Source organism: Micromys minutus (genome assembly GCF_963924665.1).
Source record: "Micromys minutus genome assembly, chromosome: 5".
Classification (NCBI taxonomy): domain Eukaryota; kingdom Metazoa; phylum Chordata; class Mammalia; order Rodentia; family Muridae; genus Micromys; species Micromys minutus.
In genome coordinates, this window is record NC_137974.1 from 49,145,637 (window position 1) to 49,172,480 (window position 26,844).

Genomic DNA, 26,844 nt, shown 5'->3' on the forward strand with positions numbered 1-26,844 from the left:
ACCCTGAGATTCCACTTCACACCAGTCAGAATAGGTGAGATCAAAAACTCAGATGACAGTAGATGCTGGTGAGGATGCGGAGAAAGAGGAATAGTCCTCCACTGTTGGTGGGGTTGTAAGCTAGTACAACCACTCTGGAAATCAGTCTGGCGATTCCTCAGAAAATTGGACATAGTCCTACCTAAAGACCCAGTTATTCCACTTCTGGGCATATACACCAGAGATGCTCCAACATACAATAAGGGCACATGTTCCACCATGTTCATAGCAGCCCTATTTATAATAGCCAGAAGCTGGAAAGAACCCAGATGTCCTTCAGTAGATGAATGGATACAAAAATTTTGGTATATTTACACAATGGAGCACTACTCAGCTATTAGAAACAATGACTTTATGAAATTCCTAAGAAAATGGATGCATCTAGAGAATATCATCCTGAGTGAGGTAACCCAGTCACAAAAGAACAGACATAACTGATAGTTGAATACTAGCCCCAGAAAGCTCTGAATACCCCAGAAACAACTCACAAACTATATGAAGCTCAAGAAAAAACAAAGGCCAAAAAGTGAAAGCCTCAGTCCTTCTTAGGAAAAAAAAAAATAAGTGTATAGCACCCTCTCAAGAGTGTGGTACACCTGGACATTAAATCATTCATAATCCAAGAGCTAAGAATATAGCCTTGTGGCAATTTTTGGTATTGAAAAACCATTATGTTTAATCTATACACACCAAAAAACTCTGTTTCCATTTTACGTTCTGTTCTACATGTACTTTATGCTTACGGTAACTAGTAAGATTTCAATGCAAACTATCAAGCCTCTAACAGAATTAAGTACTGACAAAAATATATTCATATAGTGTTATGTCGAAATGCTTTTAAAAATCTGTACATGTATCTCTCTTTTTTAAATAAAGTTGTAAGAAAAAAAAAGAGATCGGGAGCTATACATGCAAACATCAAAGGATACAAGAGATACAAGAGACAACTGCAGAGGCAAGATACCATAGAAAACAATGACACAACAAAAAATGCAAAAAACAAAAAGCTCCTAACCCAAAACATCCAGGAAATACAAAACACAATGAGAAGACCAAACCTAAGGATAATAGGTATAGAACAGAGCGAAGATTCCCAACTTAAAGGAGCAGAAGATATCTTCAACAAAATTATAGAAGAAAACTTCTTTAACCTAAAGAAAGAGATGCCCATGAACATAAAAGAAGCCTACAGAACTCAAAATTGACTGGACCAGGAAAGAAACTCCTGCTGCCACATAATAATCAAAACACCAAATGTACCAAAAACAATATATATATATATATATATATATATATATATATATTTAAAGCAGTAAGGAAAAAAGGTCAAGTAACATATAAAGGCAGACCTATCAGAATCACACGACTTCTCAACAGCAACTATGAAAGCCAGAAAATCCTGGACAGATGTCATACAAATCCTAAAAGGACACAAATGCCAGTCCAAACTACTATATCCAGCAAAACACTCAATTAGCATAGATTGAGAAACCAAGATATTCTATGACAAAACCGAATTTACACATTATCTTTCCACAAATAGAGCTATACAAAAAATACATGAAAAACTCCCAACACAAGGAGAGAAACTGCAACCTAGAAAAAGAAAGTAATCTTTTTTCAACTAACCTAAAAGAAAATACCCAGACAAACATAATTTCACCTTGAACAACAAAAATGACATGAAGCAACAATCACTATCCTTTAATAGATCTTAGCATCAAGGGACTCAATTCCCAATTTTAAAAAAAAAAAAAAAATTACTAACAGACTGAATATGGAAGCAAGACCCAGCATTTTGCTGCATACAGGAAGCACACCTCAGTGACAAAGACAGACACTACCTCGGAGTAAAAGGCTGAAAAAAAAAATTTCTAAGCAAATGGTCCCAAAAAACAAGCTGAAATAGCCATTCTAATATCGAATAAAATGGACTTTCAACCAAAAGTTATAAAAAAAGATATGGAAGGAGACTTGATACTCATTTAAAAAAAAAAATCCACCAAGATGAACTTTCAATCCTGAAAATCTATGCTCCAAAGGCATGGACACCTACATTCATAAAATAAACCTTACTAAAGCTCAAAGCATACACTGCAACTCAATAATAATAGTGGAGACTTCAATACCCCACTCTCATCAATAGACAGATAATGGAAACAAACTAAACAAAGACACAGTAAAACAAACAGAAGTAATGAACCAAATGGATTTACCAGATATTTATAGAACATTTCATCCTAAAACAAAATAGCTTCTCCTCAGAACTTCATGGTACCTTTCCAAAAACTGACCATATAATCGGTCACAAAACAGGCCTCAACAGATACAAGAAGATTGAAATAATCACATGCATTCTATCAGATCACCACTGACTAAGGCTGGTCTTCAATAACAACAAAAACAACAAGAAACCCACATATACATGGAAGCTGAACAATGCTCTACTCAATGATAACTCAGTCAAGGTAGAAATAAAAAATAAAAACTTTCTAGAATTCAATAATAATGAAATCACAATATACCCATAATCAGGGGATACACTGAATAATGCTAACAGGAAAACACATAGCTCTGAGTGCCTCTAAAAAGAACCTAAAGAGAGTATATACTAACAGCTTGACAGCACACGTGGAAGCTCTAGAACAAAAAGAAGCAGATACACACAAGAGGAATAGAGGGCAGAAAATAATCAAATTCAGGGCTAAAATCAACCAAGTAAACACAAAGAGAACTATAGAGAGAAACAATAAAACAAAGAGCTGGAAAATCAACATGATAGATAAACCCTTAGCTAAAGGGCACAGACACAGAATCCAAATTAACAAATTCAGAAATAAAAAGGGAGACAAAACAAAAAAATTGAGGAAATTCAAAAGATTATCAGATCCTACTAAAAAAGCCTATAATCTACAACACTGAAAAATCTGGAGAAAATGAACAATTTTCAAGATGGATACTAGGTATCAAAGTTAAATCAAGATCAGATAAACCATCTAAAACATTCCATACCCCTAAAAATAAGTAAATAAATAAATAAATGCAAAGAAAAAGAAAAAAGAAAGAAAGAAAAAAATAGAAGCAGTCATTATTTTAAGTCCCTCAACCAAAAACAAAACAAAACAAACAAAACAACCCAAGAACAGATGGATTCAGTGCAGAACTCTATGAGACCTTCAGAGAATACCTATTACCAATACTCTTCAAACTATTCCACAAGCTAAAATCAGAAGGAACACTACAAAATTTCTTCTAACGCTTATTCCAGATGCTATGTTGTGCTTAAACACAGGACCCTCTGTCCTCTGAGAGGCTCTACCAGCAGCTAGTGAGGCAGATGCAGAAATTCACAGCCAAAAATTTGACTGAAGTCAAAGACCCCTATGGAAGACTGAAGAAACTGAACAGGATGGCAACAGTAGACCAACAGCAGACCAAGAGTGTTCACTAACCTGGACCCTTGGGAGCTGCCAGAGACTAAGGCACCAACCAAAGAACATACATGGGCTGGTCTGAGGCCCCTGGCACATATGTAGGAGAGGACTGCCTTGTCGAGCCTCAGTGGGAGAGAATTTCCCTAATCCTGTAAAGTTTTGATGCAAAGGGGAGGAGTGATAGAGGTATTTTGGAATGTAAATAAATAATACAATTGCATTAAGAAAATAAAATACTACTAATAATAATAATAAAGAACAACAACAAACAACAGACACCAGACACTGTGGTAGGGGTTGAATTCCTGCAAACAGACTTTCATATGTCACTGTTTGAAATTTCGGTTGCAATAGAGAACCCAAGAAATCAAAAACAGATCTTTATATCTGATCTTAAATGCTGAGAAAGAGGTAGGACAGTTTTTCAGAGAGCACTAGCAAACATGTTTTTCATAGTAATTATTAGCCCACATCTTGTACTTTATACTTTGTTAATTTAACCAAGTATCTGCTAAGGTATTTCATGTGTTATATGCCGGATTTTTTTAAAAAGTTAATTCTTAGATCAATTAGTTTATTATAGATTTTACTAAAATAATTCTTTGAGCATTAGTTTTGGTTCTGGTGCTAGAGATCAACTCTAAGTCCTCACATACACTAAGCATACATTTTATCACCGCACTATACCCTAGTCACCCGAACAAAATCCTGACATTTTCTACAGCAAGTGATATTTGCAAAGGCTGGCTTAAATAATGTCCTTAATACTTTGTTTTTATTTTAAATATGATTTCATTTTAAATTTCAACATAAAACTTGTAACTTAGAATCAGATTTAGAATTTAATAATTTTTGTATTAACAAACTTTTTGTAATAACTAAACATACAACCTTTGTGAACTTAGGATTTTTTTTTTGAAAAATTTAAAATTTTTTATTATTTTAAGTGTGTGTGTGTATAACTGTCTATCTGTCTGTCAGGCAGAGGTATTAGGTTCTCTGGTGAGTTGCAGCTAGTTGTTAGCTGCCTGACATTAAGTGTGAGAAACTGAACTCAGGTCTTCTGTTAGAGTTCTTACCATGTACTCTTAGCTACTGAGCCATCTCCTCAGCTCCTACTTTGGATTCTCATCTATAACTACTGTTACTGTCATCAAGTGGATAGAGGAGGGCAGCCTATGGTAGTACAAGACAAACTTTCCTGATACATAAGAAGTTAGCTTAGTATAGTAAATTAGTTTTGCCCCAAAGCATGCTTATCTCAGACTCCATACACTGCTCCATATAGAACTTCTTCCTATCTTAACATCCAATCAGTCCTCCAAGACTATGACCACCTCCTCTAGAATGGGTTCAATGAACCGACCTTACTCCTACTGCCCTACCAGCTGACAATGTCAGTTGCTGAATCAAAATCAAAATTCTTTTAAATTATTTCCAAAGAAATAAAGAGACAAATTAAAGTGGACTTTATCAGGTACCAGTACCCACTGATGTCCTAATGAGGTATTACTAAAAATTAAGACATATAATATCTTAATAAAAAAATATTCCTAGAATCACATACAGATAGTGCAGTTAGAGAACCAGAACATGTCAATCAGAATTTTCTTGCTTATAGATCTAACCAAAAATGATCAAAGTAGTGTATAACTTGAAAATGAACATGGGATCTGTTACTGTGATCTGTAATAAATGCACAACATTTGTTTCACCAAAGTTTAACATCAAATTTGCTCAAAACAAGGCTATCAATATTTATTATCTACAAGCCCCCCTTCCCAAAAGTATAAAATTTAATCAAATATATGTATTACTTCCAATAATTACTTGTACTTACCTTGGACCTCTAGAAGACCATGTGTATTGATTTGCAGGTAGTTTCTCTCTCAGTGAATACTCTGCAACCATCATATCAGGAGAAACATAAGCTCCAACACCTATTAGGACGGTTTTGTCATTAACAAAGGGGAACACAATTCATCTCACGCATCCTAATTTTTCCCAGTGAAATACACTGTGTTTAATATGTACATTAGAACTCTCTCTCTTATAAATGTAAGGAGAAACTCTTTAATACAAAAACAAAGAAAATTTATGTTACACTATGTATACTGCTATTGCACACATAAAATAACTTCCAGGATGATTATGCTCATTTAAAAAACTGCAAAAAAGCGTGCACATATTTCTATTAAATTACTTTTCCTAATTTACAATGAATTCTAGGTAATACAGTTCCTCAGACTTTCCTAGGACACATTTAAGGTCTACGTGAAGGTATGTCCAACCCACAGCTCAAAGGACAAAGGCAGCCCACAAAACTGTGAGCATACTTAAAACAATAATGAAGGTTTGTCTACATAACTTGACTCTATAGATGAAAACTTCCTATGACAATAGAAAATAACTGAAAATACCTAGGCCTCCAGTGTTTTAGACACGGATAGGATATATTACATGGTTAAACAGTGGTTTATTGTTTAATGTATGTGTTTTTAGATACAGGGTCTCTCTAGTATCATGGGCTAACCTCAAACCTGTGCTTTTCCTCCTTTAGTCTCTTGTTTTGCTTGTATTTAAACCTGTTTCTCAAATTGTAAAGCTTACTAACCTATCACACTAGATGTAGTTCCTCCTGGACAACCCACTGTAGAAAGGCATGGACCATTGTTTCCAGCACTTGAAACATAAATTGTGTTATGTTTCCATACTGCTTCATTAATTACTTCACAAATTCTCCTGAAAAACAAAGAATTACTTTGAGCAAATACAACTTCCATTTAATTTATAACCAGACAAATCACACTGATCCCAAGCCATGTTTTTAAATGAGAAGATGAGTATCAGCTGCATTCAGTAATGTGATTCCTATACATGAACAGGTATGCTTTTAGTAGGACACAATGCTATTACAACTGGTATACCCTAATTGAGTTCATGAGAGTGGAACAATCAGATTAAATGCAAGAATAACATAACATGTAGCCTGGGTGATGGTGCACACCTTTAGTTCAGCCCTACAGAAACAGTAAGAAAAATAGCTTTACAAATTTAAGTTTGATATGGTTTACATAGAGATCAGCCAAGGGTAAATAGTGGGACCCTTTCTCAAAATAAGCAAGCAAGCAAACAAACAAATCTTAATGGGGGGGGGGGGACCTACACAGCATTAAAATATTAACAGGGGTTATGAAGTGGTAACATTTGAGAGAAAAAAACAAAGGGAAGGAAAAACATTGAGGTGACTCTTGCATGCATTCTGACTAGGGATTATTTGACTAAAAAAGTTAGCTATGTTTTGTGACAAAGTTACATGGGCGGTGGGATGGGGAAAGACTAGTAGAAAAGGTAAGAAATTTAAAATCAAAGAAATCTAGTTAAAGATTGACAACAAACAAGAAAGTTTACTAGTATTAGTTAAGGGAGTTGATGTTAGATTAATGAAGAAATTGGAGATTATGAATCATCCAGCAGCTACAGCTCTCCATTCCCAAACCCCACTTAGAGAGAACTGGTCCCCCATAAGTGCTGAAATACATGAGAGCACAGGTAAGACCACCACTTCTGCTCTGAGAGTCCTGCCCGAAACCCTAAGAACACAGGAACCAAGGAAAGGTCTGGGACAGGATCCTTCAGGTTTCTGTCTATGCCCTGTGCTGACACTGTGCCACAGCTCTCTCTACCTAGACCCTGCTGGGACAGAACTGGTCGCCCAGTAGTGCTGACACAGGCTTACAGGAGGGTCAAGCCACTGTCAGAATCAGCAACCAACTAACTCCAGAGATAAGCAGATGGCAAGAACCTAAACAACAGAAACCAAGGCTACCTGGCATCTTCAGAACCAAGTTCTTCCTCCACAGCAAGTCCTAGATAGCCCAACACACCAGAAAAGCAATAATATTCTGATTTAAAATCATAACTTATTATGATGTTAAAAGGCTTTAGGAAAGTCATAAATAACTCCCTTAAAGAAATACAGGACAATACAGGAAAACAGAAACCCTTAGGAAAAAAAAAAAAAAAACCTCACATGATCATCTCATTAGACACTGAGAAGGCTATTGATAAAATTCAACACCCCTTCATGTTAACAGTCTTGGAAAGATCAGGAATTCAAGGCTCATACCAAATGTAGTAAAAGCAATATACATCAAACCTGTAGACAACATCAAACTAAATGGAGAGAAACTTGAAGCAATTCCAATAAAATCAGGGACTGAACAAAGCTGCCCGCTCTCTCCCTAACTATTCAATATAGTACTCGAAGTCCTAGCAAAAGCAATTAGGCAACAAAAAGAGGTCAAAGAGTTAAAATTGGAAAGGAAGAAGTCAAAATATCACTGTTTGCCAATGATATGATAGGATACTTAAGTGACTCCAAAAATTCCACCAGAGAACTCCTAGATCTGATAAAAAAAAACTTCAGCAAAGTGCCTAGATATAAAATTAACTCAAACAAATCAGTAGCCTTCCTCTAATCAAAGGATAAACAGGCTGACAAAGAAATTAGAAAAATGACACCCTTAGCAACAGTTCCAAATAATATAAAATACCTTGGTGTGACTAACCAAGTAAGTGAAAGATCTGTATTACAAGAATTTCAAGTCTCTGAAGAAAGAAATTGAAGAAGTATCTTAAAAGATGAAAAGATCCCCCATGCTCATGGATTGGCAGGATTAATATAATAAAAACGGGAATCTTACAGAATGCAATCTACAGATTCAATGCAATCCCTATCAAAATCCCAACTTAATTTTTCATAGAGTTAGAAAGAGAAATGTTCAAACTCATTTGGAATAACAAAAAACCCAGGATAACAAAAACTATCCTCAACAATAAAAGAACTTCTAGTGGAATCACTATCCCTGACCTAAAGCTGTATTACAGAGCAAAAGTCATAAAAACTGTATGGTACTGACTGGTACAGAGACAGGAAGGTGGATCAATGGAATAGAATTGAAGATGCAGAAATGAACCCACACACCTACAGTCACTTGATCTTTTGACAAAGGAACTAAAACCATCCAGTGGGGGGGGGGAGACAGCATCTTCAACAAATGGTTCTAGTTCAACTTGCGGTCAGCATGTAGAAGTATGCAAATTGATCCGTTCTTATCTCCCTGTACAAAGCTCAAGCCCAAATGGATCAGGGATTTCCACATAAAACCAGATACACTCAATCTAACAGAAGAGAAAGTGGGGAAAAGCCTTGAACATATCGCCACTGGGGAAATTTTCCTGAACAGAGCACCAACAATGGCTTATGCTCTAAGATCAATAATTGACAAATGGGACCTCATGAAATTTCAAAGCTTCTGTAAGGCTTTTGGATACTGTCATTAGGACAAAAAGGTAACCAACAGATTGTAAAAAGATCTTTACCAATCCTACATCTGATAGAGAACTAAATCCAATATATAGAAAGAACTCAAGAAGTTAGACTCTAGAGAATCAAATAATCCTATTAAAAATGGGATACAGAACTAAACAAAGAAATCTCAACTGAAAAATATCCAATGGCCAAGAAGCACCTAAAGAAATGTTCAACATCCCTAGTCATCAGGGAAACGCAAATCAAAACAATCCTGAGATTCCACCTCACACCAGTCAGAATGGCTAAGATAAAAAACTCAGGTGATAATAGATGATAGCGAGATGTGGAGAAAGAGGAACACTCCTCCATTGTTGGTGGGATTCCAAGCTGGCACAAACATACTAGAAATCAGTCTGGTGCTTTCTTAGATAACTGGACATAGTCCTACCTGAAGACCCACCTATACCACTCCTGGACATACATCCCAACATTGCTCCAACATACAATAAGCACACATTTTCCACCACGTCCATAGCAGTCTTATTTATAATAAGCAGGAGCTGGAAAGAACCCAGATGCTATGGAGTGTGCTCCCAATTCCCAGCTTTTCTGAGTTGTCACCCATGCTAGACTGGGCTTTTGCGATGCAGCTGTCTTGGAGCATTTCTGTTCCTGTAAATACCTATCACCTACACTCCTGTAAATAACTCCAGTTAAACTCACTGCTTCACCAAGGTGCACTTTGATGGTGTTTGAATTTTTGTCTTATGTGTGTCATCTCCCTAGAAAACAAGAAAGAAGGGAATGCAGGACAGAATGTGGCATAGTAAGGAGATAGAACAGCTTAACAAGTGGAGCCAGTATGTCTAACAACAGAAAGGTTTGTAGGTAAAGTCAAGCAACTGAAGGGAATAGCAAGGAGCACATCTGGGCATTTGTCAGGTAAGTACCACCCAGAAATCCCAGGACCTCTCTGTGAATGAGCTATTTTGGTGATGGATGGCCCAACAAATCCAAACTGTTTGGAAGGGAAGGAAAATGCAGAAGTAATGACCAATGCCAAAGGGCTTGGAAAGTGTTGAGTCTCGGAACGACCATTATGGAGGACTGACCATGACAGGAATGGTCTGGAAGGTACAGTGATGAGACCTGACAACAAAGACATAATAGAGTTAGAGTCTAACTTATAAGACACAACTTCTGCCAATCATGGCTATATTTTATTGTAACTCAGTCCACTTACTTAAAACATTTGATCATCTTCATTAGCTAAGTTCTATGATGTAACAACTGCCAAAAAGGAAAAAAAACTTACCCAGAATTTGGCCAATGAGTTGCTTCTCCATAACTGTAGTTGACAAGATCACACTTATGATTTATAACTTCAATCATCTATTAAAAGATTAAGAATCTAGTTTAGGAAGTCATTTTTAGAAACAGATTAACCAGGAAATAAAGTATAATCCTACAGTGTCTAGACTAATCAAATCCTAATTTATAAGGTATTTCTAGGCATACAGTAATTAAGGATAAAAGGTAGCAGGAAAACAAATTCAGTGAACTGCCAGCTAAAAGTGAAACTATTCTTTTTAGAATGTAAGAACTAAAGATGAAAATGGGTAGAGGCGATACAATGATTCTGATTAGATCTTAAAGGTATTAAAGTTACATGACAAACATACAGAATATTACATTACTAAGGGCTTTAATTTTTTTGAGTATTGGATCAAATTATATATTTTTAAAACTGATCTTAAAATGTTTGCTAAGAGATTTTGTACAATGAGTATAAAGTATTTTTTTCTATAAAGACTTTAACTCAAGAAACTTTTTCCTGGCAATTTTTAACTTTCAATTTTGCTGGGTTTTTTTTTTTTTTTTTTTTTTTTTTGAGACAGTGTTTCCTTATGTAGCCTTGGCTGTCAAGAAACTCACTGCAGATCTGACTAGCTTAGAACTCAAGAGATCTGCCTGTCTTTGCCTCCCAAGTGCTGAGATAAAAGGCAAGTGCCACCATACTTAGCAGATTTAAAAAAACTTCAAGGTGAATTAATCAGCATTGGTTAAAAAACACTGTTCTGTTCACCAAAATACTGTTAAATATACTCTTGATAAACAAGCAGCATTTCATAAACTTACATTTCTAATCTCCTAAATTATTAATCTACATCAAGAAGTCCTCGACACTCACAGCTCTGATGAGGCCTGTGCCTGTCTCCATGGTGCTCAGCCTTGTGTCACCAATCTTAATGGAGAGAATCTGAGCACCAGGAGCGACTCCATTCCGTTCGGGCTCTTCTGGAAAATGCCCAGCAGCTATACTCGCTACATGGGTTCCATGAGCTCCTGCAGACAGAAACAGGATGTTTGTGCATAAGATGACAAAAATACCATCGCATGTGAAAGTTTTAGCCACCTCAACATGTGTATTATGACAAAATAATTTAATAAAAATATAACCTGATTATATATCTAATATTATCTCAAATATATTCATATAAGTAAAACAAAATAATTTTCAATTACATGTTTATTTTTTCCTCTACTCTGGATACAACTCTGTAGTAAAGAAAAAAAATGTAAGCCACAAAAGATAACAAGTTTAATACATAGAGTTCACAAATAACATGTTATCCAAAGTATATAGAATAATCTTCTAAATACAACCAAGAAAGAAATGAGTGGAGACACCTGTCCACCAAGTAAACTGGGTAAAACATGTAAAAAGGCATCTCACAAAAAGGATGTCCATGGGCTGGAGAGATGATGGCTCAGTGGTTAAGAGCACTGACTGCTCTTCCAGAGGTCCTGAGTTCAATTCCCAGCAACCACATGGTGGCTCACAACCATCTGTAATGACATCTGATGCCCTCTTCTGGTGTTTCTGAGAACAGATACAGTGTACTCATATACATTAAATGAATAAATTAATCTTTAAAAAAAAAGAAGGATGTCCACGAGGCATACAAAACATGAAAACATGCTTTGCTTCAACAGTCATCTTAGAATTACAAATTACTGTCACAATGAAGCATCGCTATGCACTTTCCAACATACCTAAGCTGTTGAAGATTGACAAGTTTAGAATATACCACACACTGTTCTAGTTAGAGAATCTGAACAGAGGCATACTTACGAGTTTAGCAGTCTCACCTTTGTCCCAATATCCAACAGACATGTGTAAACATGTTTACCAAGATATTCACAATAATGTTCATGGCTGCATTATTTATATAATTCAAAACTACTAATAACTTAGGGCTCACTGTAAGTAAATGGCTATTATACATTAACCCATAGAGGTGACGATCATTATGAATTGATATGCACTAAAATGAAGTTTATAAGGTTGAGTTAGTCTCATATAAAAACTGAGTTTATTCCACTTATGAAATTCAAAAACGAGTAAATCGAGGAAACTGATACTATTTTATCACTTGTGACTTAACAAATATCCCATATGGGACAAAGAATGTAGTAATGAAAATGAAGATAATTACCTTGAATGAAATTAGGTTATTGGGTTTTCTAATGTTAGCACACAAAATTATAACTATCACTATGATATTTGTATATGTTTATCATATTTTAGTTACACCGTGTAATCATTATCTTCTTTTGAACTCTTATATCTTTTTCTTAACACAGCCCATAACTTACTACATTCTCCTGTCTCCTCACCTGCCCAATCCCAAAGGCAGCATGCTGCTTCCGCTTGTTTTTAGTTTTAGCAACAGAAACACCCAAGCCTATCTGCAACCCACAATATCGTCCAGTATGCTCTTGCACTTGGTACAAGCATTTGATGATGGATATATTTTCACTAAAACTCATGTATTTGGCATTTTGTAAATATTTTTTGATTATGTAATATTTTACATCATAATAAGTATGCAGAATCTATCTTGGATAGCTACCTAGTAGTATGAATATCTAGTAGCAAATTTTTAAAAACTTACATAAAATACTATCGTGAGATAGTATCTGTAGCTAGAGGTGCAATTCTCAAAGGTTAATATTTGCAAGTAAAATTATTTCATATTTATTCATGAATTTTCACATCTGTTTTTATTCATGAACTACTTCTACACACTGTATAAGTTAAAAAACAAAATTCTAGGCTTGGTCCTTCAATAAAAATTTCCATAATGAGTTCAATAGAGCCTCACTCTCTCACTCTGTGCATGTGTGACTCTTACACTAGTAAAGTTGAGACAGATACCTCCACTGGTCACAATGGAGAGCAGGTTTCCATCATCATAAATATTAACAGAATAATTCAGCATCTCAGCTGTGCCAAAAGAACCGTATTCTTGCGCCTCTTTGTAGTTTCTCAATACAGTAGATTTACTCAAATCCCCGTTTTCATTAGAATCAACACAGGCTCTGTTGGGAAGGAGAAATAGGCATTAAAATTTATCATTCCACTCCTCTTTCTTAAGATCACACACTACAGTTTCTCAGTCACCTCACTGCTCACTTCTCCCACCACTCAAATCCAATGACTAGATTCCTTTGTCTCACAGAGGAAGCAGCTAGGCTTATGTCAGAAACTTCTCAAAAGCCAATGATAAAACCACACACCAGGACACTGATGGTCACAGATGGTATACAAAAATCATCTGGGCAGGTGAAAAGTTATTCTAAAGCTTGGGTTGGAGTGTAGACTAGTTTTAGGATGGTTCAAACATGAAGGATCTTACTACCATTTTTAGTGCTACCACAGTAAATCCCACAGCCTTTAGAGCTTTCTGACTTCACATGACTATAAACTTGTAGTCATACAGAACTTTAGGAAAAACATAATATTTAAACAAAATAAAATTACCACCTAATTTTATGGCTTTCTTCCTACCTGCTCTTTACCCATTTTATTACTGTTAAAATTAAAAGATACATATTTTAAGCACATTATCATACTGTTAAAATAAATTTAAAAGTCACAAATGAAATGCATGTTATATAAAGGTTAACACTGTTTTTATATGCTTGTATTTGCATGTTTGGGTGATTACTGATAGTTTTGCTAACAGCCCCTCATGAACTGATATTCACTAAGCCTAGCCTACCAAGTAGTAAGGTTGCACGTGAGTTATTTTTCCTAACCCAGAACATGTTATTTTGCCAAGTTAACTTAGCTATTCTATTTCTATTTAAAACATCTAAACCCAAATTTTCTTTTTTGCAGGTTCAACATGTTTTTAGTAAATGTCCTGCAATGTTTGTGGTTACTTTCCAAATTGTCCAGTTTTAACAAGGAGCATTTCTATATATCCCAGTGATCAATCTGCCAAATGTGGCTAATAAAGTAAGTTTTTGAAAAATAGCTAAGTATAATATTTACTGTGAAAAGTAGGTAAGTTTAAGAAGCTTGTCCACAACTAACAAAAGTTGATAATGGTATTCACACAGAGCTGCTAAGTGATATGGTTATATAAACCAGAACTCTGTACAGCTCCAAGAGATTAAAGTTTTTTAGTGTAGGTAAGAACATTTTTAATACAGAGCTCTACAGAAGATTTGAGATTACCTCCAGGTCTCACCATCATGCCACACCAAGCAGTCATATACAGGGCCCGGATCACTATACTTTTTCTCAAAAGAATTAAGTAATTCCACTTGACTTTGCAATTCTTCTTTGATTAGTTTATTGACCTATTAGTCAGAAAACAGATTAATATTAGATAAAATTTTGTATACCTGAAAGTTGTATTAACATATGAAAAAAGACAGTGTTGAACAAACAGAAACCACTTTGAAAAAACGATAAGGAAACAAATGTTTCTGCAGCACTGGAGACTGAATATAGGGAATTGGTTATGTAAGGCAAGTGCCGAGTTAGATCCTCAGTCCACAATTCCACTTTTGATTAAGAAAATTATATATTCATAATAAAAGAACAATTCAAAAACTTTTTATTTGTTACTTATTTACACGCCTGTGTTGTCCGAAGTTGCTGCAATTAACGCATTATTTTCACACTGAAGACAAAATGCTTACTATTAATGACTTCACATATGTAATGTGTTCCATGGAAGTCCCTAGAGTTCATCCTCAGATTTAAATAATTTTCAGTACAAAGTCCCTAAATCACCAGTTCTACCTCTGGTACCATGAGTAGCTGTTATATCACTTGGAGACCAGAACTTTAAATTATGTTTTGACTATTTCCATAGGGTCGGGCTCTTTGTAAGTCAAACTAAATGTTAGGTTATTTTATTCTTTGAAGAATTATAGCTATCAAATTATAGCATACAAATTATAGCATACAACTGCCAAAACTCTTTAAAATATCGTTTTGAAAACCATGAAAATAACCTTGGATTTATTGTCGCTGAATCTCAGAGTTAAATCTGGGAAGTTAAAAACACTAAGAAGCTTGTTTGCTTTTTCAATGTTGTAGTTCTAAATGGTAAAACTGTCAAGCCTTGGTTTTTCTTTTTAAAGAAAGAGCATAAAACCAAAAATATCTAAAAGAACATTATTTTCATCTACAAACTATTCATACATATAAAACAAAAATAAAAAAGTCCATATGCCTATGGTGGGAATATAAATTGGCATAATCATTATGGACTATGAAAAACTACAACCAACAATATTTTAAATGATTTTTCTTTTAAAAAAAATATTTTGTATTGTCAGGATTAATATAATAAAAATGGGAATCTTTTCAAAACCAATCAACAGATTCAATGTAATCCCTATCAAAATTCCAACTCAATTCTTCATACAGTTAGAACAATTTGCAAATTCTTTTGGAATAGCAAAAAACCCAGCATAGAGAAAACTATTCTCAAGAACATCTGGGGAAATCACCATCCCTAACCTCAATGGAATTACAGAGCAATCGTGATTAAAAACTGCATGGTATTGGTACAGAGAGAGACATGCAGGTAGATCAATGGAATGATATTCAAGACACAGAAATGAACCAACACAGCTATGGTCACTTGATCTTTGACAAAAAAAGCTAAAACATGCAGTGGGGGGAAAAAACATTTTCAACGAACAATGCTAGTTCACCTGGCAGTTAGCATGTAGAGAAAGCAAGTTGATCCATTCTTATCTCCTTGTACAAAACTAAAATTCAAGTGGATCAAGGACCCTCACATAAAACCAGATAAACTCAATCTAATAGAAGACAAAGTAGGGAAAGGCCTCAAACACAAAGGCACAGGGGAAATTTTCCTGAACAGAACACCAATGGCTTATGCTCTAAAATCAACAATTGAAAAATGGGACCTCATAAATAAAAGCTAGTATCTAATATATAGAAACAACTCAAGAAGTTAAGACTCTGGGGGCTGGAGAGATGGCTCAGCGGTTAAGAGCACTGACTGCTCTTCCAGAGGTCCTGAGTTCAAATCCCAGCAACCATCAGTAATGAGATCTGATGCCCTCTTCTGGTGTGTCTGAAGACAGCTACAGTGTACTCATATATAACAAATAAATCGTTTAAAAAAAAAAAAAAAAAAAAAAGAAGTTAAGACTCTAGAGAACCAAATAAGCCTATTTAAAAATAGGGTACAGAGCTAAACAAAGAATTTTCAACTGAGGAATACTGAATGGCCAAGAAGCACCTGAAGACATGTTCATTCTTAGTCATCAGGGAAATGCAAATTGAAACAACTCTGAGATTACACCTCATACCAGTCAAAATGGCTAAGACCAAAAACTAAGGTGACTGAGGACCCAATCCTGGGCATATACCCAAAAGAAGCTCCAATATCTAACAAGGACACATGTTCCACCACGTTCATAGCAGCCTTATTTATAAAAGCCAAAAGCTGGAAAGAACCCAGATGTCCTTCAATAGAGGAATGGATGCTGTTAATTAGATTTCTCAGCCTTGCCCAGACAGACCACACCAAGCGAACACCGGTCCACGTGGAGAGGTTTAATAGAACGGGGATGGGGCAGGGGTCAGGGTCAAGAGAAGAAAGAAAAGAGAGAGAGAGAGAGGAGGAGGGGTTTCAGTCTTTTGTAGGAGTAGTGATGTCACTTGCTCCCAGGGGGAGGTGGGATTTTGAACTGATGTCTTCAGGGAATGCTTTGGCTGTTTCCATGGCAATTGATGTGCTAGGTTCCTGTCACCTGTGGGTGGAGCCATCGCTGAGGAAAGGGACTATCCTAATGCCAACAATGAATACAGAAAATGTGGTACATTTACACAATAGAATACTACTCCACTATTAAAAACAGTGACTTCATGAAATTCTTAGGCAAATGGTTGAACTAGAAAATATCCCGTGTGAGGTAACCCAGACACAAAAGAACATACATGGTATGCACCACTGATAAGTGGATATTAACCCAAAAGCTTGGAACACCCAAGATGCAATTTTCAAGACCAAAATATCAGTGCTTCAGTCCTTAGAAAGGGGAACAAAATACTCAAAGGAGGAAATACAGCAAGAGAGTAGAGCAGAAACTGAAGGAAATGCCATCCAGAGACTGGATCTGGGGATCCATCTAATATGCAGCCACCAAACCCAGTCACTATTATTGATACCAAGAAGTGTTTGCTGACAGGAGCCTGATATGGATGTCTCCTGAGAGGTTCTGCCAAAGCCTTAATGATACAGATCACGATGCTTGTAGCTAACCATCAGACTGAGCACGGAGATCCCAATGGCACAGTTAGAGAAAGGACCAAAGGCAATGAAGGAGTTTGCAACCTCATAAAAAGAACAATATCCATCAACCAGATCCCCAGTGCTTCCAGAACCACCAACCAAATACACATGGGGGGGGGGGAACCCATGGCCCCGCCATATATGTAGCAGAGGATGGCATTGTCTGGCATCAATAGGAGAAGCTCTTCGTCCTGTGACGGCTCACGTCCCCACTGTAGTGGACTGCCAGGGTGCTGAGGTGGGAGTGGGGATGGTTGACGGGGAGCATCCTCATAGAAACTGGCAGAGGGGGATGGGAGAGGGGGAACTGAGAAAAGGGATAACATTTGAAATGTAAATACATTAAACTATCCAATAATAAATTTTTTAAATGATTTATTTTAATTCTATGTATATAGTGTTGTATTTGTACCACCTGCATGTCTGATATTTGTAGAGGCCACAATACATTGGCTCTCCTGAAACTATATTAACAGACTAACTTTTGGGTATTCCTCAAAAGTAGCAAGTGTTCTTAATTCCTGAACAATCTCTTTAATCCCTAAAATAACATTATTCATAATAGTCAAAAAAAAAAAAATCCAAAGCCTATACCTGTGGGCAAGATGAACATACTGTAGTATATCTATGAAAATAAAAGTAAACTGAACTGTAATACCCAGGCTACAAAAGACAGCATAACGTTCTTGGCAGAAGAGATTGCATAAAAACTTTGTATGGTTCCATTCCACAACTTCAGAGAGAAAAACCATTCTAGACTGTTAGAAAACAGAATCATGACTATCTGAAGGACAACTAAGATGGTGGCTATGAAGAAGTAGAGGAATTTCTCTGTGAGCTGGTAGGAGAGACATCATGCCCATGTTTAAACATTCATTAGTGCATATGTACATTGGCGTAGTATAAATAATGGTGTCAACTGGTCATTTTAACCCACTGAGAAAAGGCTGTCAAGGGAAGAGCACTATGTAAAGCAGTCTCCTAGATCCTTTAGAATACTAAGATAACTCTGTGAAATAAAAATAAAAGTGAGTAACACCAACCTGGGAAGAGCCATTGTTGGCAATATCAAACTCTTCTTGTTTTCTACAAGCTTCTGCAAGCGCAATTCTGTGAATTGGATCCCAGATTTTTTCCTTTCGTTCTTTCTGCAGACAAAATAATCTGGTAAACCTACATGGCTATGTTTGTGCCTTGTTAGCAGTGAAGATAAAAGTAGCGAATTAACTAATGAGGTTGTTTGGGAGAACAAGTTTTATCAAGTCATACCAAAATACTTTTATATTGTTATTCCTCAATTTATATCCACCCTTCTCCAAAATGTAGCGCATCATATCAGGAAACAAACTCAATTCCCTGTCACTTAAAGTACAAATACAGACCCTGGACCCACACAAAATTAGAAAAGGCAGATAGGTAAGTACAAGGTGATAAGATAACTAAAGGAAGGCTCAGCTTTGCTGGAAGGGTAGATATCTCAGTTCTGTCCATGCTTCATCCTCTCTCATTGGACAGGGCTCCATGCTTCTGAAATTGGTCTTAACCATTATCTCCATTCTTCATCACATAGTATCTCCTAACAAAAGTCTGCTAGATAAGAGAACCCTTTCATTAAATTAAAAAATTGGACTATCTAGGAAGAATCTGCTATAGTCACGCTGTTGAAATTTTTTTTACCAAAACTGAGTATAACATACCAAATTTAAAATGCCATTATATTTATGTGTTCATATTCAATCAAAGCTATGTGCATTAAAATAAGTCCTGGTTCATTAGATATCAAAGGGAGAATACACTGTGATTAGATGATAATATCCACACATCAGGATTACCTTCAAGAATGACACCATGTTTCACAGTTGAAGTACTGACCTCACATCAGTGGTTAGTGTCATAGTGTTCCAATAATGCTATGTAATACAATAGTAAGCCACTGCAGTTCCCTTAATAGGGCAGGTATTTCAAACTTCAAACATTTGCATCATCAAAGGAAGTTCCACTGAATAGAAACTTCATAGCAGACTCCTAACCACATTTAGGTCTTCTTTAACTATAGACACGTTTTGTCTATGTGCATGTATGTGTTTCTGTGTTACTTTTTGTGCACTATATGCATGGTGGTACCCATTGAAGCCAGAAGAGGGCATAAGATCCCCTTGAAGTGGATGGAGTTATAGGTGGTTATGAGTCACCTGATGTGCATATTGGGAACTGAACCATGGTTTGATGCAAAGGCAATAAGACCTCTGAACTGCTAAGCTATTTCTCCAGCTCCATACTTGTGTTTCTTATACACTAACTTCAATAGCTTTACATCTGATTAACAGAATAATACTAAATGATGACAAACTCAGAACAAGAAGACTAGATAATAAAAAAACAAAAATAGAGGTCTATACTTTAAGGAAGTCCTTTAAAAAATCTAAAGTTCAGTTTACATCATCTACCCAACTGCACTCTGCCTCGAAAGGCAAAAGCTTGAGCTCTAGCTTGGTCTTGCTTTAATCTTCCTTAAGCTAGTCCATGTACCCAAGACTAAAAGAAATCACTTTAAGTAAAACACATACTCTTGAACAGTCTTTCAAAAGTCTCAGTCCCTCAAAGATTAAGACCTCATGAGAGTATCAGTTAGAAATCCAATCTAAGCATATACATTTGCAAGCTGATACTGAGTTTGTCATTACCTGTATCCTTTCCTTGAGAGCCTTTGGATAGAAGTCATAACCATTTTTAATGCCAATATGATATTTTCCTGAAGGATTTGTCCAGTTTGCAGGAATCTGTAGGTAAAGCAAATTGTTCACTCATTTTCCAATGCCAATGACACACCACTGTAAGAACAAACTATTTCACATCTCATCTGCTGATGGCTCCCACTGGGTAAACAGGCTTATGGATATGAGAAATACTTTTAATATTCTAAGTGGTCAATTAAGTGAAACTGTGGTTTCATAGTTTATAAAATCCTCTAAAAAGGTATTATGTCATTAAACCACCATAATTATTTAACAGTTCTTTACACTGTTGACATTTCCTCTCTCCTTTCACCACACTTGTTTGAATTAAGTAGCGGGGAGGAAAAGCAATACTTAGCACTTTCTCCACACTCTGATTTCCTATTTAGAGTGTCATTCTTCTATAACAGCACCATACAAATAATATACAGATATAAAACAAAGCTCATTAAATCCTTGTAGACAAAGCACTATAAAAATCATGTTAATTTCACATAAGATCTGTAACACTCTCTCAAATTATCTCATAGTATTTAAAAATAATTTTAATAGAAAGATAAAATTAAATTACTTAAACAATAGGAAGATAAAAATTGGAATCTAATTACATCATGAAAACCAAAAAATTCAGTTCAAAGGGTATGAGATGTTAAACCAAATAAATGTGGCTACTATTCTAAACTTCACCTCTAGTTGGGTGAGAGGAGATATATTTCCTTCTGTGTACAAGGGAAAATATTCCTAATCCAAGACTTATGACTATTTATTTGGAGGGGGTGCATGTATGTGGTCTCTCTAATGTTTTTGGAAGCAAATACACCAGTTCCAAGACACAGTTTAAGGAAAGTTGATACGCCAAAGCAAGCAAGCACTCAAAAGAAGAGGGGAGACTGGGCTGTCTCAAAAGTGAGTTGGAAAACCCCAACAATATTGCTAATGCACATGCTGAAAGGAGCCTAGTATGGCTGTTCCCTGAGAGGTTCTACCAGCACCTGACCAATACAGATACAGATACTCACAGCCAACCATGGGACTGAGCCCAGGATCCGAATGGAAGAGCTAGGGGAAGGACTGAAGGAGCCAAAGGGAATTGTAACCCCATAGGAAGAACAATATCAATTAATCAAACCACCCAGAGCTCCCAGAGAATAAACCTCCAAAGAGTATACATGTGTGGGAAGCCACCGCATTCGCCATTACAAGATGGCACCCAGCCCGAAGGGAGAGTGGCCAGTTTTGAGATAAACAACCTAAGTGCGCATGCATGCCTGCCTGTTTTTGCTGAATCATGGTGACTCTGAGTATGCTAATTAGGGCGCACAGAATGCACCAATCAGGTGGTGGCACTGTCCTCCTAAGCATATATAAGGAGGGCTGGTTTCTGGGCTCGGGGTCTTTCGCTACTTCAATCAAGCCTGCAATAAACGCCTGTAGAAGGATCCTATTGTGGCGCGTCTTCCTTACCGGCGAGATAGGCGATCACTACATACATGTAATATGGCTCCAGATACATATAACAAAGGATGGCCTTATCTGGCATCAATGGGAGGCCCTAGGTCCTGTGAATGCTTTATACCCCAGCGTAGGAGGATGCAAGAGCAGTGAAGTGGGGAATGTGTGAGTAGGTGGAGGAGCTCCCCTCATAGATGCAAAGGGAAAGGGTGGAGAGGGCGGTTGGGATAGGGGAGTTGTGAGGGGTAACTGGAAAAAGAATATCATTTAAAATGTAAACAAATAAAATGATTAATAATAATAATAATAAAGGCAGTTCTAACATATATGCCTTTGAGAAGTTTCGATGAATATTTATGAGGTGGGTTGCATATTCATAATGTAAAGAGATAAATCATGGAAACACAAAAACAGGAAGTAAGTGAAATGATGAAGCTAGTCTTCATTAGTGCATGCACAGGAAAATATAAGTGCATGCACCTTAGCTTCTGATATACTGAGAACAACCTATCCATCACAGTGGGAACAACTAATCTATCAGCAGCCTCAAGGTCATTTAACCACAAACAGCATTATAAAAATTCAAGATACATCCATAGTTTCTTGGTTAACTACTTTTGAGACTGGCTCAAATGTTCACGACTGTTCTCATAGTCTCTGTTGGTTGATACATTCTATCTCTCCAGGATTAAGATCACCTGTTATTTAAAGCTTAATGCATCATGAAAACTAGGATTTGCTGCTCAAAGAACATCACCCAGGCTGTCTAGCTCTACCACTCATGTCTCTCTTCTACCAAACAGTGAAGCTAGGAGTCCCAACTCTATAATTCATATGAATAAAAGCAATGAGCACCAACCAATTTAAAATTTCAAAAACTATTCCTATTCATCTTAATTATTTAAAAAAAAAAAAACCCTGTTATCTATGTACTAAATACAAGGTTGAATTACTAATAACTCACACCTGGCTATCTTACACTTTTAATTCCACACTTGAAAGCAGAGGTAGGTGAATCTCTGAGTTTGAGGCCAGCCTGGTTTACATGAGTTCCAGAACAGCCAGGACTACATAGACAGAGACCCTGTTTTTAAAAACCAAAAAGAAAAATAAACAAAAGAATCTTCACTTGTCTCACTTGTATGACATCACTCTCCGGCTCATTCCCATGTTCCACTGGGATTATTTGTCAGGTAGAAACTTTTGGGTGAAAATGTCATACAATTAGAAGTATGAAAATTATTAGAGGCCTTGTTTTAACTAAAAGTTTCTGTATCCACTGGCTGTCTAAAGAACCCAATTCATCTTCTTCAGAAAACATGTTCTTGATAGTCTTGTAGTGCTCTTGACATAACAAAAAGAGTGTTGCCACAAACTGCCACTATCAGGCAACAAAACTCCCCACTGTATGAGTACCTTTGTAAGTGCTGCCTAGGGACAACTTCAAAATATTCAAAGGCCCTGAAATGCTAACAAAGAAAAACTCTCAAGCCATTAGACATGTTCAATCACACGAGCTAGCATATATATGACACAACAAAAATAATCCAGTTGTCGATTTAATTTAACTATAAAAAACAAAAAATGTTTGGGGTCCATGGAATCATATACATCTCAAAATTTATAACTATATGTTTTCTTAATGGTAGACTACATATAAAAAGTATACAAAAATCTCAGAGAATTAAAAGTCATACAGTCTAAACAGGCAATTATGGAATGTCATTTCATGTATTTAGTTCACATTTTGAAGTTATGTGTGATATCTTTAAGAAGCAAAGGTTTACATTTTCACCATTTTAAGAAATCTTTAAAATAGTACAAACTACATATAATAATTACAATGATTTTTCTTCTGTTTTTAATGTATGTCTGTGTGGGTTATGCCTATGTTGCACACATGGAACACATGAGAGCTAAAGGTTGATGTAGAATTCCTCTACTGCTCTCCATACTGTTTTATGACGGTCTCTGAGTAAACTGAAGCTCACTGATTAGCTGACCACTGAGACCCAGGTAATCCTACTAATTCTACCTTCAAGTGCTGACATTCCAAGTGTATGTTACCACAGTTCAACTTTACATAGGTGCTAGGACGTGACCTCGAGTCTTCATAGTCACATGGCAGATTCATCTACTGAGCTATCTCCATAGGTCCCATCTCTGTCTCTTAAAGATAGAATATTGTTATATATGTAAAACCACTTTTCCTGGAACTCAAATTCCCTATGTCTGGAGTATATAATCTCTTTAATTACAAATTACAGTTCACTACTGAAACTATTAAAGAAATGTTCCATGTTCCTAATAAATGGGACAATTTTCTCAATGAATCAAGTATACCATGACCATAATGTTATTTCAGTCTTGCCAGCTTTATAGCAAGCACATCTTTGTATATTTAGATGCTATCTGCTCTGGCTGTACTGTATCTACTCCCACTACTAGCTTTTTAAAAAACTTCAATATTTGAGACTAAATATAGATGACTTAAAAAAAGTTTAACTTAAATGTGGTAAAGTGAAAATAGCATGGTGTTCCCTTCCAAAGTGCTTCTAAAATTAGAATGGAGTAGAGAAACTACTGGAAAACCAGAAGACAAAGAGAACTAAAAATTAAGACTTACAGGTGTAACTTTAGTTTTTTTCAACCTTTACTTTTAATGATGGTTCTTTAACCTCCCTTGTAACCCACCACCCACCAAAGGTAGTAGGAAAGAAAGCATGGGGGAAGGGGCAGGAGGTGAACCTGTTCAGAAAAGTTCTTGGGAGCAATTCCCATCTGTGTTGTCTGGAAATCAGCAGTTCAGTTTACAAGTTAAAAGCAGCAGCTCGATCCACTCACAAACACTTCATGGATACAGCAGCAGTCCAGTTCGATATAGTCAGCTTAAACACAACGTAGCGAAAACAGCCAGGCCTCAGCCACAGCTTGAGTCAGCAGGAGGGACCATGAGTTCTTGGCTGTGCCAGAGAAGACGAGAGACCCACAATGCACAAGGAGCTAAGCTCATCTCTGTCACTCCATCAAATCATATTCAGATCCTCCAAATATCATGTGTTTTCAGTATGTGTCTTGCCTTAACACATGCATCCAATCAGCTTGAATCCAAGGAGTCCTAACAAATGACGCTCAGCTACACAGTGTAAGGCAGACTAATACATGCATGTTAGCAAAGAATCCTTCACGTGTTTGCTTTACTAGAACATCCTCTCTCCTGTGTCTGCTTCAGTGACATGTTCCTTCATGAGCCAGCTTTAGCCTTCCATACCTGTGTCCACTTTAACTAAACTTGCCTTCACATGTTTTCCCCAGAAAAACACTATCCAACCAACTTTACAAAGAACCCTTAAGTTTCCACTTCATACCGGTGTGTCCAACCTTCTGATATCGCTAACATAGCACTGTCATATACAAATTTCACAACCCAAAATCCACCCTACCCCCAGACCTCACTGGATGCTTTACACAAATGCTTCCTGTGAGCCTCAGGTTGGACAAACCTGCTAACTCACTTTGAAGGTTGCAATGTAAAAAGACACAAAGACTACTGGGAACTAATGGAATGTTAATGTGTGATGTTGGCACAATGGGTATTCTTATGGGAAAAATAGGACAACTTCTTCAAACTAAGCATAAAATCACTTCTGGTCAAATTCTCTAGAATTAGTAAGGAAAAAAAAACACGATTTTCTAGGAATACAGTTATAAATTTAATTAAAGAGTCTTCACTGATTAAATGTGTATGTGTATATAAAATTGATATGTAAAAATTAAAAATTTCAAGTATAAAATAGAAAATGAATATATAAAAAACTCACCAGTCAAAAAGCAATGTACAACTTAGAGTATTTTAAAAAAAAACAGAAAAATGAAAAAGGCAAATGCACTTTAATAGCACTACAAGGTAATCTAAAAGCCTAAATCTGTGAAAGAATTTTCACTATACAAATGCAAGTTAAACCTATAAAATGATACACATATTACTATTATTGTTTTTAAAAATTAAAAAAAGGTCTAAAAATTCCAAGTATTTGAAGTTAAAAGTTGGCTGGGCATGGTGTAATATACCTATAATCCCAGCGTTTGGGAGGTGGAGGCTAGCTAAATGATAAAGCTATCTATCACACACGACCTAGTAAACCTGTATCTCCATGACTCAGCAATTCTATTTCTGGCATACATCCTGGAAACATCTGTTCACAGGTACAGAACTGTGCCTAATGCTTTTGAAGTAACTGTTAGCTAACAGTTCCAAAACATAAGAAACAGTTTAATACAGCAGAGCAGATAAAATATGCTGTATAGAAACCATAGCATATTACTCAGCAGTGAAACTAAACAAGATTATTGTTACAATAATGATAGAGGCCAGTCTTAAGAATCTCAAATCTTGGAAGCATCAACAACTGATATAGAAATGAGAACATTCATGAAAAGACGGTTAAACCAAATAATGTATTTTATGTAACTGTACAATAGAAGAAAACAAAGAAATGATTATCACAAAAGTTTAAATAGGTTATGATCTGGAGAAATGAGTAAAGACTATACAGAGCATTATCATCTGTAGACAATGGTTACCAATGTGTTCAAAGTATTACCTTGTACCTGGTCTTAAACCAGAAGAATGAGATTCTGTTGGTTGTTTAAGGGTATTTGGAAGAAGGAGAAAAAGAGACAGATAATTACTTCACTGTAACATGGTTGTCAAAGAAACTGTGCTACTTTCAGTAAACTCTCTAGGTATCCTAAAGAGCTAAGGAGATCCAAGTAGCCATGGTACCAGTAACTAATAATTATTCCTCCCTGACTACTGAAAACCATCTGGATAGCTCTGTGAGTACACTGTATGCATGGATGAAGAAGGGAAAGGCTGGCAGAAAAGTTTGTATGAAATGAAGTTAGTTTTCCACCATCTATTTCTCCCCCCACACACACACACCCTATGTGGACTGAGAAGATGGTCTAGAAGCCAACTTTTGGGAGAATGTGCATAGCAAATGAAGCAACGAAACACACTGGGTATCAGTCTGCATGTGGGTAAAAGGCAAAATTATCCGTCTTAATTGTTTTATCTTATTTAGTAAGAATATTTACACATAATTTCTACCTTTAATTGAGCACTAGTGACAACAATTCCTATGGCTTAAAGTTTAGGTTTTATAGCCATCCAAAAATAAGCAACTAAGAATAATTATGTAGATCTAAATCTGCAAGGCTCACTA

At 36.2% G+C, this 26,844-nt stretch overlaps 1 protein-coding gene across 2 annotated transcripts in view; it reads right to left on the minus strand.

The window, feature by feature from the left end:
* TPP2 (tripeptidyl peptidase 2) overlaps window positions 1-26,844 on the minus strand; it is a 74,009-nt gene that overhangs the window by 38,628 nt on the left and 8,537 nt on the right. For both annotated transcript variants that reach the window (XM_080916681.1, XM_080916680.1), the window contains exons 3-10: window positions 20,114-20,209; window positions 18,473-18,577; window positions 14,321-14,445; window positions 13,013-13,176; window positions 10,982-11,136; window positions 10,106-10,182; window positions 6,088-6,215; window positions 5,314-5,413 (exon numbers count right to left, since the gene is read on the minus strand). In XM_080916681.1, coding sequence (XP_080772807.1) covers window positions 5,314-5,413; window positions 6,088-6,215; window positions 10,106-10,182; window positions 10,982-11,136; window positions 13,013-13,176; window positions 14,321-14,445; window positions 18,473-18,577; window positions 20,114-20,209 — 950 coding nt within the window. The remainder of the gene's footprint in view (window positions 1-5,313; window positions 5,414-6,087; window positions 6,216-10,105; window positions 10,183-10,981; window positions 11,137-13,012; window positions 13,177-14,320; window positions 14,446-18,472; window positions 18,578-20,113; window positions 20,210-26,844) is intronic.